Consider the following 12,916-nt stretch of genomic DNA (forward strand, 5'->3'; position numbering starts at 1 on the left):
CTAAAGACATGGAGGGTTTGACTTTTGTGGGAAAGAGAAGATGGAGTTACCGTAAAAGAAGTTAAATACAGAAGCCAAAGTGGCTCAGGACAGAAATCCCACTGAAGGAGAAGTATATTCTGAAATCCTGTTTTGCAGGCTGCTCTTTAAGGATGTGTTCTGACAAAGCACTTTCTTCCCACAAAAATGAAAACAGCAGAGCACTTCCAGGTAGAGACTGCAAAACAAAGAGCACGCCACTTGCCTTGGTCTCATCTTGGCTGGCAAGCAGGCTGCTACTGGGGTTGATAATGACTCTGTCTTCCCTCTTTGGATAATCTGGATTTTCCAGAAGAAAATTACAAAGTCTGCAAAAATAAATAACATTATTTTCATAGCGCTTCCAAATCCTACACCTGCCCACCGATTCAAATACAACGTTCGAAAAATAATGTGCCTTGTCATACACTATGACTGGCTTAAGAAATTAAAATGTTTGTGGATCAGAAAAATGAAACAAATAAAAAAGATACACTTACTTTCTACTTTTTGCTTCTAACTTTAAAAAGCAATAAGCATACTAAAAACGCACACTTCTCTGAAGTTTTCTATTAGTCAATGTAATGAAGTCACCGAAATTCTTACTGGTTGAACTGGATGGAGCTGGAGAATCTAGATGAAGAGGATCTACTGTTTGTCAGAAAACTCTAACAAACAAAGGATGGGAAAACGTATTCGCATTCACAATTAAAAACAGTTTGCTGGGCGCCTGGGTGGTTCAGTCGGTTGAGCGTCCGACTCTTGATTTCGGCTCAGGTCATATTCTCAGGGTTGTGGGATCGAGACCTATGTCAGGTTCTGTACTCAGCGTGGAGCCTGCTTGGGATTCTCTCCCTCCCTCTCTCTCTCTCTCTCTCTCTCTCTCTCTGCCCCTCACTGCTTGCATTCTCTTTCACTAAAATAAAACAAAGAACAAAAACCAGCTTGCTAAGTAAATAAATGGAAAAATTAACCTTCTATTAATATTTTTTTAACCCTATGGCAATATAAATCCCCATGAGCAATTTGAGTGACATTCAGTTTACACAGCTAACTGCAAGGCTGAAGGAACAGGCCATGTCTGCTTAAGAATGGACTGTCTTTTGGCTAAAATGAACAAATCAGGAGACTATAGATGCTGGTGAGGATGTGGAGAAACGGGAACCCTCCTGCACTGTTGGTGGGAATGCAAACTGGTGCAGCTGCTCTGGAAAACACAGCGGAGCTTCCTCAAAAAATTAAAAATAGAGCTACCCTCCGACCCAGCAATAGCACTGTTAGGAATTTACCCAAGGGATCCAGGAGTACTGATGCACAGGGGCACATGTACCACAATGTTTACAGCAGCACTTTCAACAATAGCTAAATTATGGAAACAGCCTAAATGTCCATCATCTGGTGAATGGATAAATAAGATATGGTTTATAGATACAATGGAGTGCTACTTGGCACTGAGAACGAATAAAATCCTGCCATTTGCAGCAACGTGGATGGAACTGGAGAGTATTATGCTAAGTGAAATAAGTCAGTCAGAGAAAGACAGATATATGTGGAAGTTGAGAAACTTAACAGAAGACCAGGGGGGAGGGGAAGGGGGAAAAAATTACAGAGAGGGAGGGAGGCAAACCGTAAGAGACTCTTAAAATACAGAAAACAAACTGAGGGTGGATGGGGGGTGGGGGAGAGGGGAAAGCGGGTGATGGGCACTGAGGAGGGCACCTGTTGGGATGAGCGCTGGGTGTTGTATGGAAAGCAATTTGACAATAAATTATATATATATATATATTTTTTTTTCAACGTTTTTTATTTATTTTTGGGACAGAGAGAGACAGAGCATGAACGGGGGAGGGGCAGAGAGAGAGGGAGACACAGAATCGGAAACAGGCTCCAGGCTCCGAGCCATCAGCCCAGAGCCTGACGCGGGGCTCGAACTCACAGACCGCGAGATCGTGACCTGGCTGAAGTCGGACGCTTAACCGACTGCGCCACCCAGGCGCCCCGACAATAAATTATATTAAAAAAAAAAAAAGGATGGACTCTCTTAATACCAAACCCACAGCCTTGTCCTTTCATCACTCATGAAATACTTTAAAGGTAAGGAATATAAATAACACACGCTGATGTATCATTGCCCAGATTTAACAAATGTTAACCAGCAAGGTTCTTCACCCCGAAACGACCCAATATGGCGACAAACTGAGCTCCTGGGACGATTCCACAGCGACAGCAACAGCCTGGGCGGCATGCAGCACAAGCCGCTGCAGTAGCAGGGAAGCTTACGGGCCACGTAAGGGCCACGGGGCTTCCGTGCGGGATGGCTCCTCCATCCTTTTCCCCTCCCTTGCTCCTGCAGGTTCTTAGGATGACTCCGCTCCATGATTCTCAACTCTCTTCTTTCCAGGTCTCTCCTGCCCCGTGTTGGCTCCAATACTGGAGCCTTTACTTGTAAGACAGGTAGTAAGTAAATACTTATTTAAGTAAATAAGACAGGAAGAGGACAGAGGAAAAGCACTCCCCTCCAGCATCTCTTCTCACCCACGGGCCAGTGCTGGGGAACCGAGCAATGGAGAGGCATGCTTCTTCTGCAACCCCGAGGAGCCTCAGTATCGGCCTGATTGCAAAGCCCCCTCCTTAGCCTACTCAAGGACCTGGTCAGCACTGGTCGGCATCCCTCCACATCTTCTTCTTCACCATCACTTCAGGAACCCCATGTGCTTACCATATCCAAGCTCTCTTGGTGATCACCATGCCCAGTCTACTGGAACACAGTGCCAGAGGCCCAGAAAGGGAAAATCCTCTTCCTGCACCACAGCTGTAGCAAGGAGAGGCACCCCAGGTCAAGAACTCTGAGCACGTTTCTCTTCGAAACCACAGTCACTAACGGCGATTCTCTCTTCTGGTATGAAGTGATGAGCACTACGGGTTATACAGATCTTGGCAGGCTGACCTGAGGATTAGCCATCACCAAGAATCACTCAGTATCTATGGGGAAAGGCCTCAAGGTCTAAACTCTGTTCACGTGCACATCTGGACATACTAGAACCCAGAAGTGGAACAGCTCCTCCATTTCAAACATGCCTGTTCGTAATGTTTTGGTAAGTGTGGCTACTACAACCCAACAAACTGCCAGGTATCAGGAATTTGGGGAAAGATAAAAAGGTCACACAGTGAAGAAGCTTCTTTGATAGACTAGTTATCCACGAGTGAAGCCAATGGTCTCCAAGTGGGGTGCATGAAAGATGATCTGCTGGGGTACTGGAAGAAACTACTACAACTCCTGTTTTTTAAAAAGTCTCACCCTTAAAAACGTTTTCTATTTTTACGTATTTTCTAAAGTGTGAAATACAGAATTACAGTATAGGACACAGAGGTAGAATGGGAAGTATACTTTCTGGAAAACAAACCAAAAAACCTCCCAACCATAATTTAGGGGGTTCCTCTCTGACCCATTCACCTTGTATTTTTATTATTATTTTTAAATGTTTATTTATTTTTGAGAGAGAAAGAGACAGATTGCGAGCAGGGGAGGGGCAGAGAGAGAGAGACACAGAATCTGAAGCAGGCTCCGGGCTCTGAGCTGTCAGCACAGAGCCCGACGTGGGGCTCGAAATCACAAGCCAAGAGATCATGACCTGAGCTGAAGTCACTTAACTAACTGTGCCCACCCAGGCACCTCTCATTTTGTATTTTAACATCTTCAGAAGATCACATACTGAAATGCTGCAAGATACGGAATTCCACAAGGCAGAACTCAAGAGGCTCTCATCGTTACGTGTTTATGTTCCAATCTTTTTTTATAATTTTTAAAAAAGTTTTACTTATTTTTTCAGACAGAGCATGAGCGGGGGAGGGGCAGAGAGAGAGGGAGATACAGAATCCTAAGCAGGCTCCAGGCTCTGAGCTGTCAGCCCGGAGCCTGACGCGGGGCTCGAACCAACAGACTGTGAGATCACGACCTGAGCCGAAGTCGGACGCTCAACCGACTGAGCCACCCAGGCGTCCCAAAAATTTCAGAAATAAAAAATTCCTGCTTGAAAATACCAGTAGCCTACAGGATGGTGAAGAAGGCTAAATCTGGTGAGGAATGGAGCATGGGAGGCATGTAGAAGCAGGTTCAAAGGTGCATTATTTGTGAAAATCAAAAAGTGGAAACAACTCAACTGTCTATCAAAAGGAGAGGGAAGGCGTGCCTGGGTGGCTTAGTCAGTTGAACGTCCGACTTCAGCTCAGGTCATGAGCTCATGGCTTGGGAGTTCGAGCCCCGCATCGGGCTCTGTGCTGACAGTGCAGAGTCTGGAGCCTGCTTCAGATTCTCTGCCTCTCTCTGACCCTCCCCCACTCGCGTACACTCACACTCTCAAATATAAACATTTAAAAAAAAGTAGAAGGAGAAATTACAGTATTTTAATACAAATAGATACCACATGGCAATGAAAATGAATGAACTATACTTACACAGGGCACAGAAGAACCCCAGAAACAGAATGCTGAGTGAAAGAAGGCAGTCACAAAAGAATAGAGACAATATGAAATCTTCACAAAATCTTCAGTGTTCACAGATGGTGGCAGCATTCAAATTTTTGAGGACTTCTGGGTGGTAGTTACATGCATGCTTGATTTGTGATAAATTAAGCAGCTATCTTTACTTTGTCCATTTTTCCGTATCAGTATTGCAGTCCACGATAAAAAAGGTTTGAAAAATGCTGAATATTAAAAAAGAACTTGCAAAGTACATCAAATTATAGTTAGGAGTTCCTAGGAGTCCAAACCGAAGCGGAAGTAAAACCCCGGAGAAGTGAGCTAAACACAGAGGCAAGACTGTCCAGAGTGCACTCATCGATCCTAACAGACTTGAGCCCTTAGTTCACAGGGCGCACAAGGTTAAGAGACAAAGCTCACAAAGCACAAGGAAAAGCAAGCCTTAACACTGACGATGAATGGATGGAGAGGAAACCCAAACGCCTTGTGAGAACTGGTGAAGACTACCCAGTCCTAACCCAGGACTAAATGCTGACTCTCCGGATGATCCTGCAGACAACAATCTGGAATATAAAGTGGTACTAGACCGACATCACCCCTGGGCACATGAGGAAAGACACAGCAAATCCTCCCCTGAAGGAAGAGTTTCTATCAAGACCTCAAAAAATGAGCTCACAATCAAAATTTACAAGAAACACAAGGCAACAGGACACCAAGAGAGCCAGCAGAAACAACAGAATGAGATTCATAAGAACTTGACATCAGAATGATCGCACTCGGAACACAAGCTACGTTTATTCGCTGTGTTTGAAGAACTAAATGAATTAAAAACACAGGTAAAAAATAACACTAGAAAAATGTTAAGGAGAATTACAAGGATGCCAGAATGAAAAAAATATAGGAACCGGAACCAGAAACATAGTGGATGAGTGTAAAGGCAGATTACACGCCGTTAAAAAGACACTTAGTGAGCTGGAAGACATCCCTGAAGAAATCATCCAGAGTGTATCAATCACAGAGACAAAGAGGTGGTGTTAAGAGCCACAGAGCACGGGGGAGAGCGTTAAAGCAGAGGGGAGAAAGAGAACAGGATCTGAACAGACAATGGCTACCAAATTTCCAGAACCAAGGAACATCATCCATCTACGGCCTACAACAGTCTGCATTCTAACTGTACTGCCTCAATGCATGAAGCACAAAGTAACTATCAAACATTTCTTACTTCACTCAATAGTTTTCATTAATAGTAACATTGGTACTACAATTTTACCTTAGTTTATGTATACTGTAGGACAAACAAAATATATTAATGTTATTAGAAATTAACGTTTTAGTGGAAGAACACATAGATGTAAAATTTAGAAAGACCAAGCAAAAAAACCTTAAATAGTTAAATCTGGATGGGAAATTATAAATATAAGCCCATGATTTAAAAAGCCTTGTCTGTCCCCTGAAATAGCCTACAAGTGATGACATGGTAGTGGCAATGAGGAGCAGGTCTAGTCCTCAGATAGTAGTTTATAGGATCAACCCTTACTCTACGGAACCTAGGTTTCTTGGAGAAACGACAAGATTCCAGGTTTAGGACAGAAAAGTTCAAGGTAAGCAAAGGCAACTCGGTATTTTAGAAAGTAAGGACGCCGGCTCAGACTAATAAGGACCACGCCAAAAAGACATAGATGCATCTTAAGAGGCTCCTACTGGTCAAACTTAGGATAATTCTGTATCAAACACAAAAAGGTTGTAACTGATTGTAAAACACCACTTCTGTAAAACCTTTAAGTTCACAGTAACTCTAAAAAAGAGCAAGAAGAAGTAAAGGGGCAAGATGTTCCTTAAGCAGATAACAATCCATGTGGCAGATGTACCGATGCTTGCTGTACAGTCTTTTAATCTATGTTAAAAAATACTAGGGGGAAAAAGTCAATGTCATTAAAAAAGTAAGCGGCGGGGCGCCTGGGTGGCTCAGTCGGTTAAGGTCATGATCTCGCGGTCCGTGAGTTCGAGCCCCGCGTCGGGCTCTGTGCTGACAGCTTAGAGCCTGGAGCCTGTTTCAGATTCTGTGTCTCCCTCTCTCTGACCCTCCCCTGTTCATGCTCTGTCTCTGTCTCAAAAATAAATAAACGTTAAAAAAAATTTTTTTTAAAAAGTAAGTGGGGGATTGTTCTAGATTAAACAGCTAAAGAGATAAATACATGATGAAAACCTTGACTCAATCCTGGTTTAAAAACTGGTCACAGTGCTGCCGCTGGACAGAGGGCAATAGGGTGGCCACTGGCACCAATAGTGTCTTTGTACAAATTAGGAATAAGCATCTCCTCTAGGCTGCTGACCTGGGAAACGGGGCTCTTTCCTCTCGGCCATGGCAGGGAACAGCTCCCAGCTGCACCCCTGCCTGAGTGAGTACCACGGTAGAAGCTATAATCTCTGAGGACGGAGGTTTTGGTATACTCCCCCTTCCGTGTTAATTAGCTGAAAATTTTATTAGTTTCAATATTCTACTGTTCTTCATTAACTTGTAACTGTTTTACCTCCGCATGCTGTAAGGAGGGGAAAGAGTGTGAAAGGAAAGAGACTTACTTTTCATTTTTTATTCTTTGGGACACGGTTATTTTTATTTATTTAAAAAAAATTTTATTCTTCCCCCTCCAACCAGAACATTTATATTTTTACAAAATCACAGTTCACATTTTTATGATAAAGGGACTAAAGAAACACTTCTATGCATTTTCCCAAATAGAGAAAGTGGTTGCAGAACACTGTTATAACCACAGGGAAGAAAATGTCTTTTAACAACCTGACCAAAATACAACCTCGACCAAAATGAGTTATCAATGTTCAGAATTAATGAAACACCTTCATTCCACAGCCACGCAGGATTCAGTAAAACCCAGACAACAGTCTGTATGTGACAAAAAGGAGAACTCTTCAAATAGGATTATTAAAAACGACAAAATGCTAAGTGAAATAAGCCAGTCACAAAAAGACAAATACTGTGTTATGCTACTAATATCAAGTCCCTAGGGTAGTCAAATTCAGAGAGACAGAAAGTAGAAGTGTAGGTCCCAGGGCCTGGGGGGCAGAGGAGCGGTGGGAATAAGAAGTTAACGTTAAAGGAGACAGAGTGTCAGCTTGGGAAAATGAAAATGTCTGGAGATGGTGTTGATGGTTGTGCAAAAATGTGAAGAAACTTAATGCCAATGGTCTATATACCTAAAAAATGGTAAAAATGGTAGGTTTTCATATTATGTGTATTTTACCACAATAAGAAAAAAAAGGCATGGTAGTATACTTACACATTCAAATCATAATAATTCTTCAAATGAATTATCTCCTCAACATACCCATTTGCAACATCTGGAAATCTTGCTTCCTAAAAAGGAATAAAGACATTATTTATATTTTATCCACTACAACGGTTTCAAATTGCAATAACAGCCAGAGGGCAAAAAGTACAATGACTGAAGATGACAAAAGGGCTGTAAAGCAGGTCTGTGCCCAGACTTCTCTGTCTACAGAGACTGTGGACTCTAGAGAGGCCCCTAGCAATTATCGGGTCCTCTGCCACTCTGCATATCCATTCTTCACTCTTTCAAAAAACACTGAACATCTCAGCCCCGGCAAAGGCAATCCAAAGGGGAGTAAAGCACTACCCCTTAAGATGCACGTGAGCTAGTGTGCCGGATGAAAACACCTGGGGGAAGGAGGGTTAAGGGCTTGTTCAAAGGCAAACAGCAGCTGAGCCAGAACACACAGCCCTGCATTACGTGCTACATCAAGGATATCCAACAGAACTCCATTCAATGATGGAAACGTTCTATTCTGTGCTTGCCAACATGGGAGCTATTCAGCCCCACGTGGCTATCATGCACACCGAATGTGACTAGTACCACTGGAAATGGAATTTCAGGTTTTATTTGTTAAGACATTTAATTTTTTTCTTCAACGTTTATTTATTTTTGAGACAGAGAGAGACCGAGCATGAATGGGGGAGGGTCAGAGAGAGAGGGAGACACAGAATCCGAAACAGGCTCCAGGCTCCGAGCCGTCAGCCCAGAGCCCGACGCGGGGCTCGAACTCACGGACCGCGAGATCGTGACCTGAGCCGAAGTCGGATGCTTAACCGACTGAGCCACCCAGGAGCCCCTATTTGTTAAGACGTTTAAACTTAGGGGCGCCTGGGTGGCTCAGTCGGTTAAGCGTCCGACTTCGGCTCAGGTCACGATCTCGCGGTCCGTGAGTTCGAGCCCCGCGTCGGGCTCTGGGCTGACGGCTCGGAGCCTGGAGCCTGCTTCGGATTCTGTGTCTCCCTCTCTCTCTGCCCCTCCCCCATTCATGCTCTGTCTCTGTCTCAAAAATAATAAAATAAACATTAAAAAAAAAAAATTTTAAACTTAAACAGCCACATGAGGCTACCACATTAGACAGTGCACCTCTAGCCTGTTTTATGGGTCTGAATTAGAGTTAACTGAAAGCCTTTTTAAAACCAGGGGGATTGCTCTTATGACAGCACCATGGTACCCATGATCTGCTGCTAAAATCCCATAGGGGTTTTTGGGGGGGGGTTAAGGATAGATTAAAGGATCCTAATTTAATTTCTGTATCATATCAGAGTTTCTCTTCTTCTGTTCTATATATCTAGCTGTATATCCCTTAAGAAAATGAAGCCCCCCGCCCCAACACAATGATTTTGAAGTAAAAGAAAATGCAGCTCATTTAGGGTCTATAATTATTTACTTAATAAAATAAAACTTACTGTTTCTTTCACTAAAAGTGCAACGAGTTCTTGATCTACCTCAGTAGCTTCATGCCCCCAAAGGTTTTCCAAATTGGGCTCCTGAGATCCTTGTAGTGGAAAGGCTGGCCCGGGCTCCTCATCATCTATTGCTAACTGCTGGTCTTCAAGCTCTCCTAGAGGATGGCCAGGCTGCGGAGAGGAGGGGCCCGGAATCCCATCCTGCTGGGGTTCTGGTCTTGGAAAAGCCGGCCTAGGAAAAGCCAGCCCTGGGGGCTCACGCTGATACAACAATGGGCCTGGTTCTGCTTCGGGCTGCCGCTCCTGAGGAACCACCTGGTTTGTTATCTCCCGGGGCTGCTGGTTTAGGGACTGGAAGTAACGATGGTCTAACCAGCAGCCTTCTTCGATGACCTGATCATCCAGGATACCAGGTGATTCTCCAAAGTTTGATAAAAGCTCTGTTTCTGAGTCAGATGACTGGTTCTGAGAGTCCAAAGGATCGCCTTCTGGTAAAAGAAGGCCACGTTCTTCCAAGATAACGATTTTCTGCTCTGATCTGGGGTTGACAATGTCATTTGCTACTTGGTTATGACTTGGTCCAGGTTTGGGTTCTCTTTCTGTTTGGCCACTTGGCTTAATGAATTCAGAAACTCCAGGAGGCCCAAGATCCAGAAATTCACCGTAGTCATCTTCAGAATCATCCTGTGCCCCAGAATCAAACAATGAGCTGTTACACACTGAAAAATAGCCGTTCTTATCTGATTCAAAGGCTGCTCTAGACTTTTTAGGCCTTTCTTCTCCCAATCTTTTGAGATCTTGCCACTGGGCAGCTGGTTTGATGAGATTGGGTCGTGATGTCTGAGGTTTATGTGTCTAAAAAAAATTAAATTTTAATAATAATAATTCAATTTCTTTCCTATGTCTTTGTCTCCTTGCGTACTTATGTTGAGCTTCTGAGACAGGACAGGAAAGAAACAAAACCCCAAACACCCTAACCCACAAAACCTATTTTTCCCAATAGTGATCTTAACACTGAAATTTGATCACATTATAGTAATTCTAAGAATCAAAGTAGCCATTCATAGATTGGAACCTGAGTTATAGTTTGAATTATAATCTCACCTGAAACCACTAAAAAGTAACTATGAAGTAGAGGAAGTAATGAAGGAATGACAACACAGTAGGAGTGTTCAATAAACATGAAAAGAATCTAAACTTCATTAGTTACTACCAAAATATAAATTAAAAAAGATCCCTCCCCCCATAAGACTGGCAAACTTTTTAGTTAGAGAATATCAAGTACTGATAAGGATGTGGGAAAACTCTCGTGCTATTATGGTGAATTTAGGACAGCAATTTGGCATTATTTATTAAATTAAAAAATGTATATAGCCTTAGCAGCTTTAAGTGTAACCTTTTCCTATCTATCCCATGAACCCTATGTATCTACAGGGGACATATAAAAAGATATTCACTGCCACATTGCTTATAACATAAAAAGAAAAAAAAAAATAGACATTCTAAAGTTTATGCCCAAGAAATTAAGTCAACTATTATCTATTCTACAAAATATTCTCCCAACTCCCCTCCCCCAAAAGAGGTAGCTCTGTATGTACTGAAAAGCTCACCAAGAAATGTCATTAAGTGAAAAAAGTTGTAAAACAACACAAACACAGAATGATTATTTTAAAAAATCAAAACACAAGACATAAACATAACCACTTCTAAAAGCATATATGTGTAACACACACACACACACACACACACACACACACACACACTCAAAGAAAATGATCTGGAAGAAAACATGTCAAACTGATAACAGCAATTCCTCAGGGAAATCTCTGGAGAGGAAGGGGCTGCTGAAAAGAGACTTTAGTTTATCTGGATTGTTTGAATTTCACGTGTTACTTGTAAATGTAAAAAATTGAAACGGATGTCTATTTTAAGGTAGCAGAATACAGATGCCTTTGACCCTTCTCTTCTCTGAAATCACCCTGTCCCAGGGAGGAGAATGAGACACAACTGAAAATCTCTGATGAAACCAGCAGACATCTGTAATCCTGAATCATAACATATATGAGGAGGAGCAGAAAAATGCAGTGAGGGAAGCACAACCACAGATTTCAGGCAAAGCAGAGAAAGCATCAGAAAGGCAGAGATTTTTCCAAAAAAGGTGGTGTGCCCTGGAAGGGCAAAACCAATACCCTGTTTGGAACAAAGGGCACCTCTACCCCATTCGGCAGCGAGGAGTTTCTGAGGAGGTTGGACTGTACAAGGACAAACACCTCTGTTGAAAGGTAGGATATCAAAGAGACAGGATGGACAGAACTTTGAAATGGGCGTCTCTGGAATCAGCAATCTCTGCCAGGTGATAAAAAGTGAAGGCTAAATAAACCTACGTGCATGTGCACAAACACCCCCCTGCCTACACACACACACACACACACACACACACACACACACACCCTCCGTTTTAAGAGGGAGAGCTCTTGCTAGCCAAGAACAGTGCCTGAGCCCCTTCCCAACACAATTGCCCACAAAGAGCTGGTTCTGGAAAACTTCAGCTTCATTCAAAGTTGAGTAACAAAAATCAACTAGAAACTATATAAAGATACCCAACTTTAAAAAAAAAGAAATGGCAGATGAAGAACATAATTAGAAAATTAGTACTACATGGGCGCCTGGGTGGCTCAGTTGGTTAAGTGTCTGACTTCGGCCTGGGTCATGATCTCACGGTTAGTGAGTTCAAGCCCTGCATCAGGCTCGCTGCTGTCAGCACAGAGCCCACTTTGGATCCTCTTGTCTCCCTCTCTCTGCCCCGGCACGCTCTCCCTCTCTCTCTCGAAAATAAACATTTAAAAAATAAAATAAAGTAGTCAAAGAGAAAACAGTAAATTGAATGAGAAGTCAGAGGATAACAGCCTAAATAAGGCACAGATACAAAATGATTGAAAATTAGGTGAGAAAACAAGAAATAAAGAATATAGCAGAAAAAAAGGTTTTACCATCTATGTAAGTGAGTTCTGAAAGAAGAGAGACATAAGCAGTATTTGAAAACAAAATACAAATATCCAAGGACAGTGCTTGATTTGTTTTAAAGATCTCAGTAGGATGAATTAAAAAACCCCAAACAATAGAAACCTAACAATAGCACCGCAAGACTTCAGAAATCAAATACAAGATAAATTCTCAAAAGCAGCAGCACATATTGCCTTCCAAAGATAAAGACTGACTTTTCAACAATGGAATATTATTCCGTTGTTTTCTGGCTTTCATCTTTCTAGTGTTAAAGGCAAGTAACTGCCACAAAGAATTTTATATTCAATGAAAATATCAGATTTACTGTAAAGGAAATCCTAAAGACTGTTCTTGAGATAGAAGAATAATCTGTTTGTAAGGCCAGAGATGCAGAAAGGAATGAAGAGCAACAAGAAAGGTAAATATTTGGAGAAGATGAAGTGAATGCCGATTGTATAAAATCAAGAACGTACTGTGTAGGGTTTTAAAAATGTATACACAATTAAAGTATATTTAAAAAACAATATGTAAGTTGGGAGATGAATAAGTAGAATTCAAGCGTTCTAAAGTCTTTACCTTATCTAGGAAGACTTTAAAGCACTCATCTATATTAGCGCTGAGGCCTCTACCTGCCCTTAAAATAGATCATATGTTAGACGT

General features: G+C 42.2%; 1 protein-coding gene across 2 annotated transcripts in view; it reads right to left on the reverse strand.

Annotated features, from left to right (window-relative positions):
• The window catches only part of RNF216 (ring finger protein 216), a 144,979-nt gene that overhangs the window by 108,453 nt on the left and 23,610 nt on the right, over nt 1–12,916 (reverse strand). The window contains exons 4-6 of one of the 2 annotated variants that reach the window (XM_078439896.2): nt 9,254–10,108; nt 7,794–7,870; nt 245–347 (exon numbers count right to left, since the gene is read on the reverse strand). In XM_078439896.2, coding sequence (XP_078296022.1) covers nt 245–347; nt 7,794–7,870; nt 9,254–10,108 — 1,035 coding nt within the window. The remainder of the gene's footprint in view (nt 1–244; nt 348–7,793; nt 7,871–9,253; nt 10,109–12,916) is intronic. The other variant, XM_078439897.2, reaches the window with a different exon arrangement.

The sequence above is a fragment of the Panthera onca genome, chromosome E3, assembly GCF_046562875.1.
Source record: "Panthera onca isolate mPanOnc1 chromosome E3, mPanOnc1 haplotype 2, whole genome shotgun sequence".
NCBI classification, from domain to species: Eukaryota; Metazoa; Chordata; class Mammalia; order Carnivora; family Felidae; genus Panthera; species Panthera onca.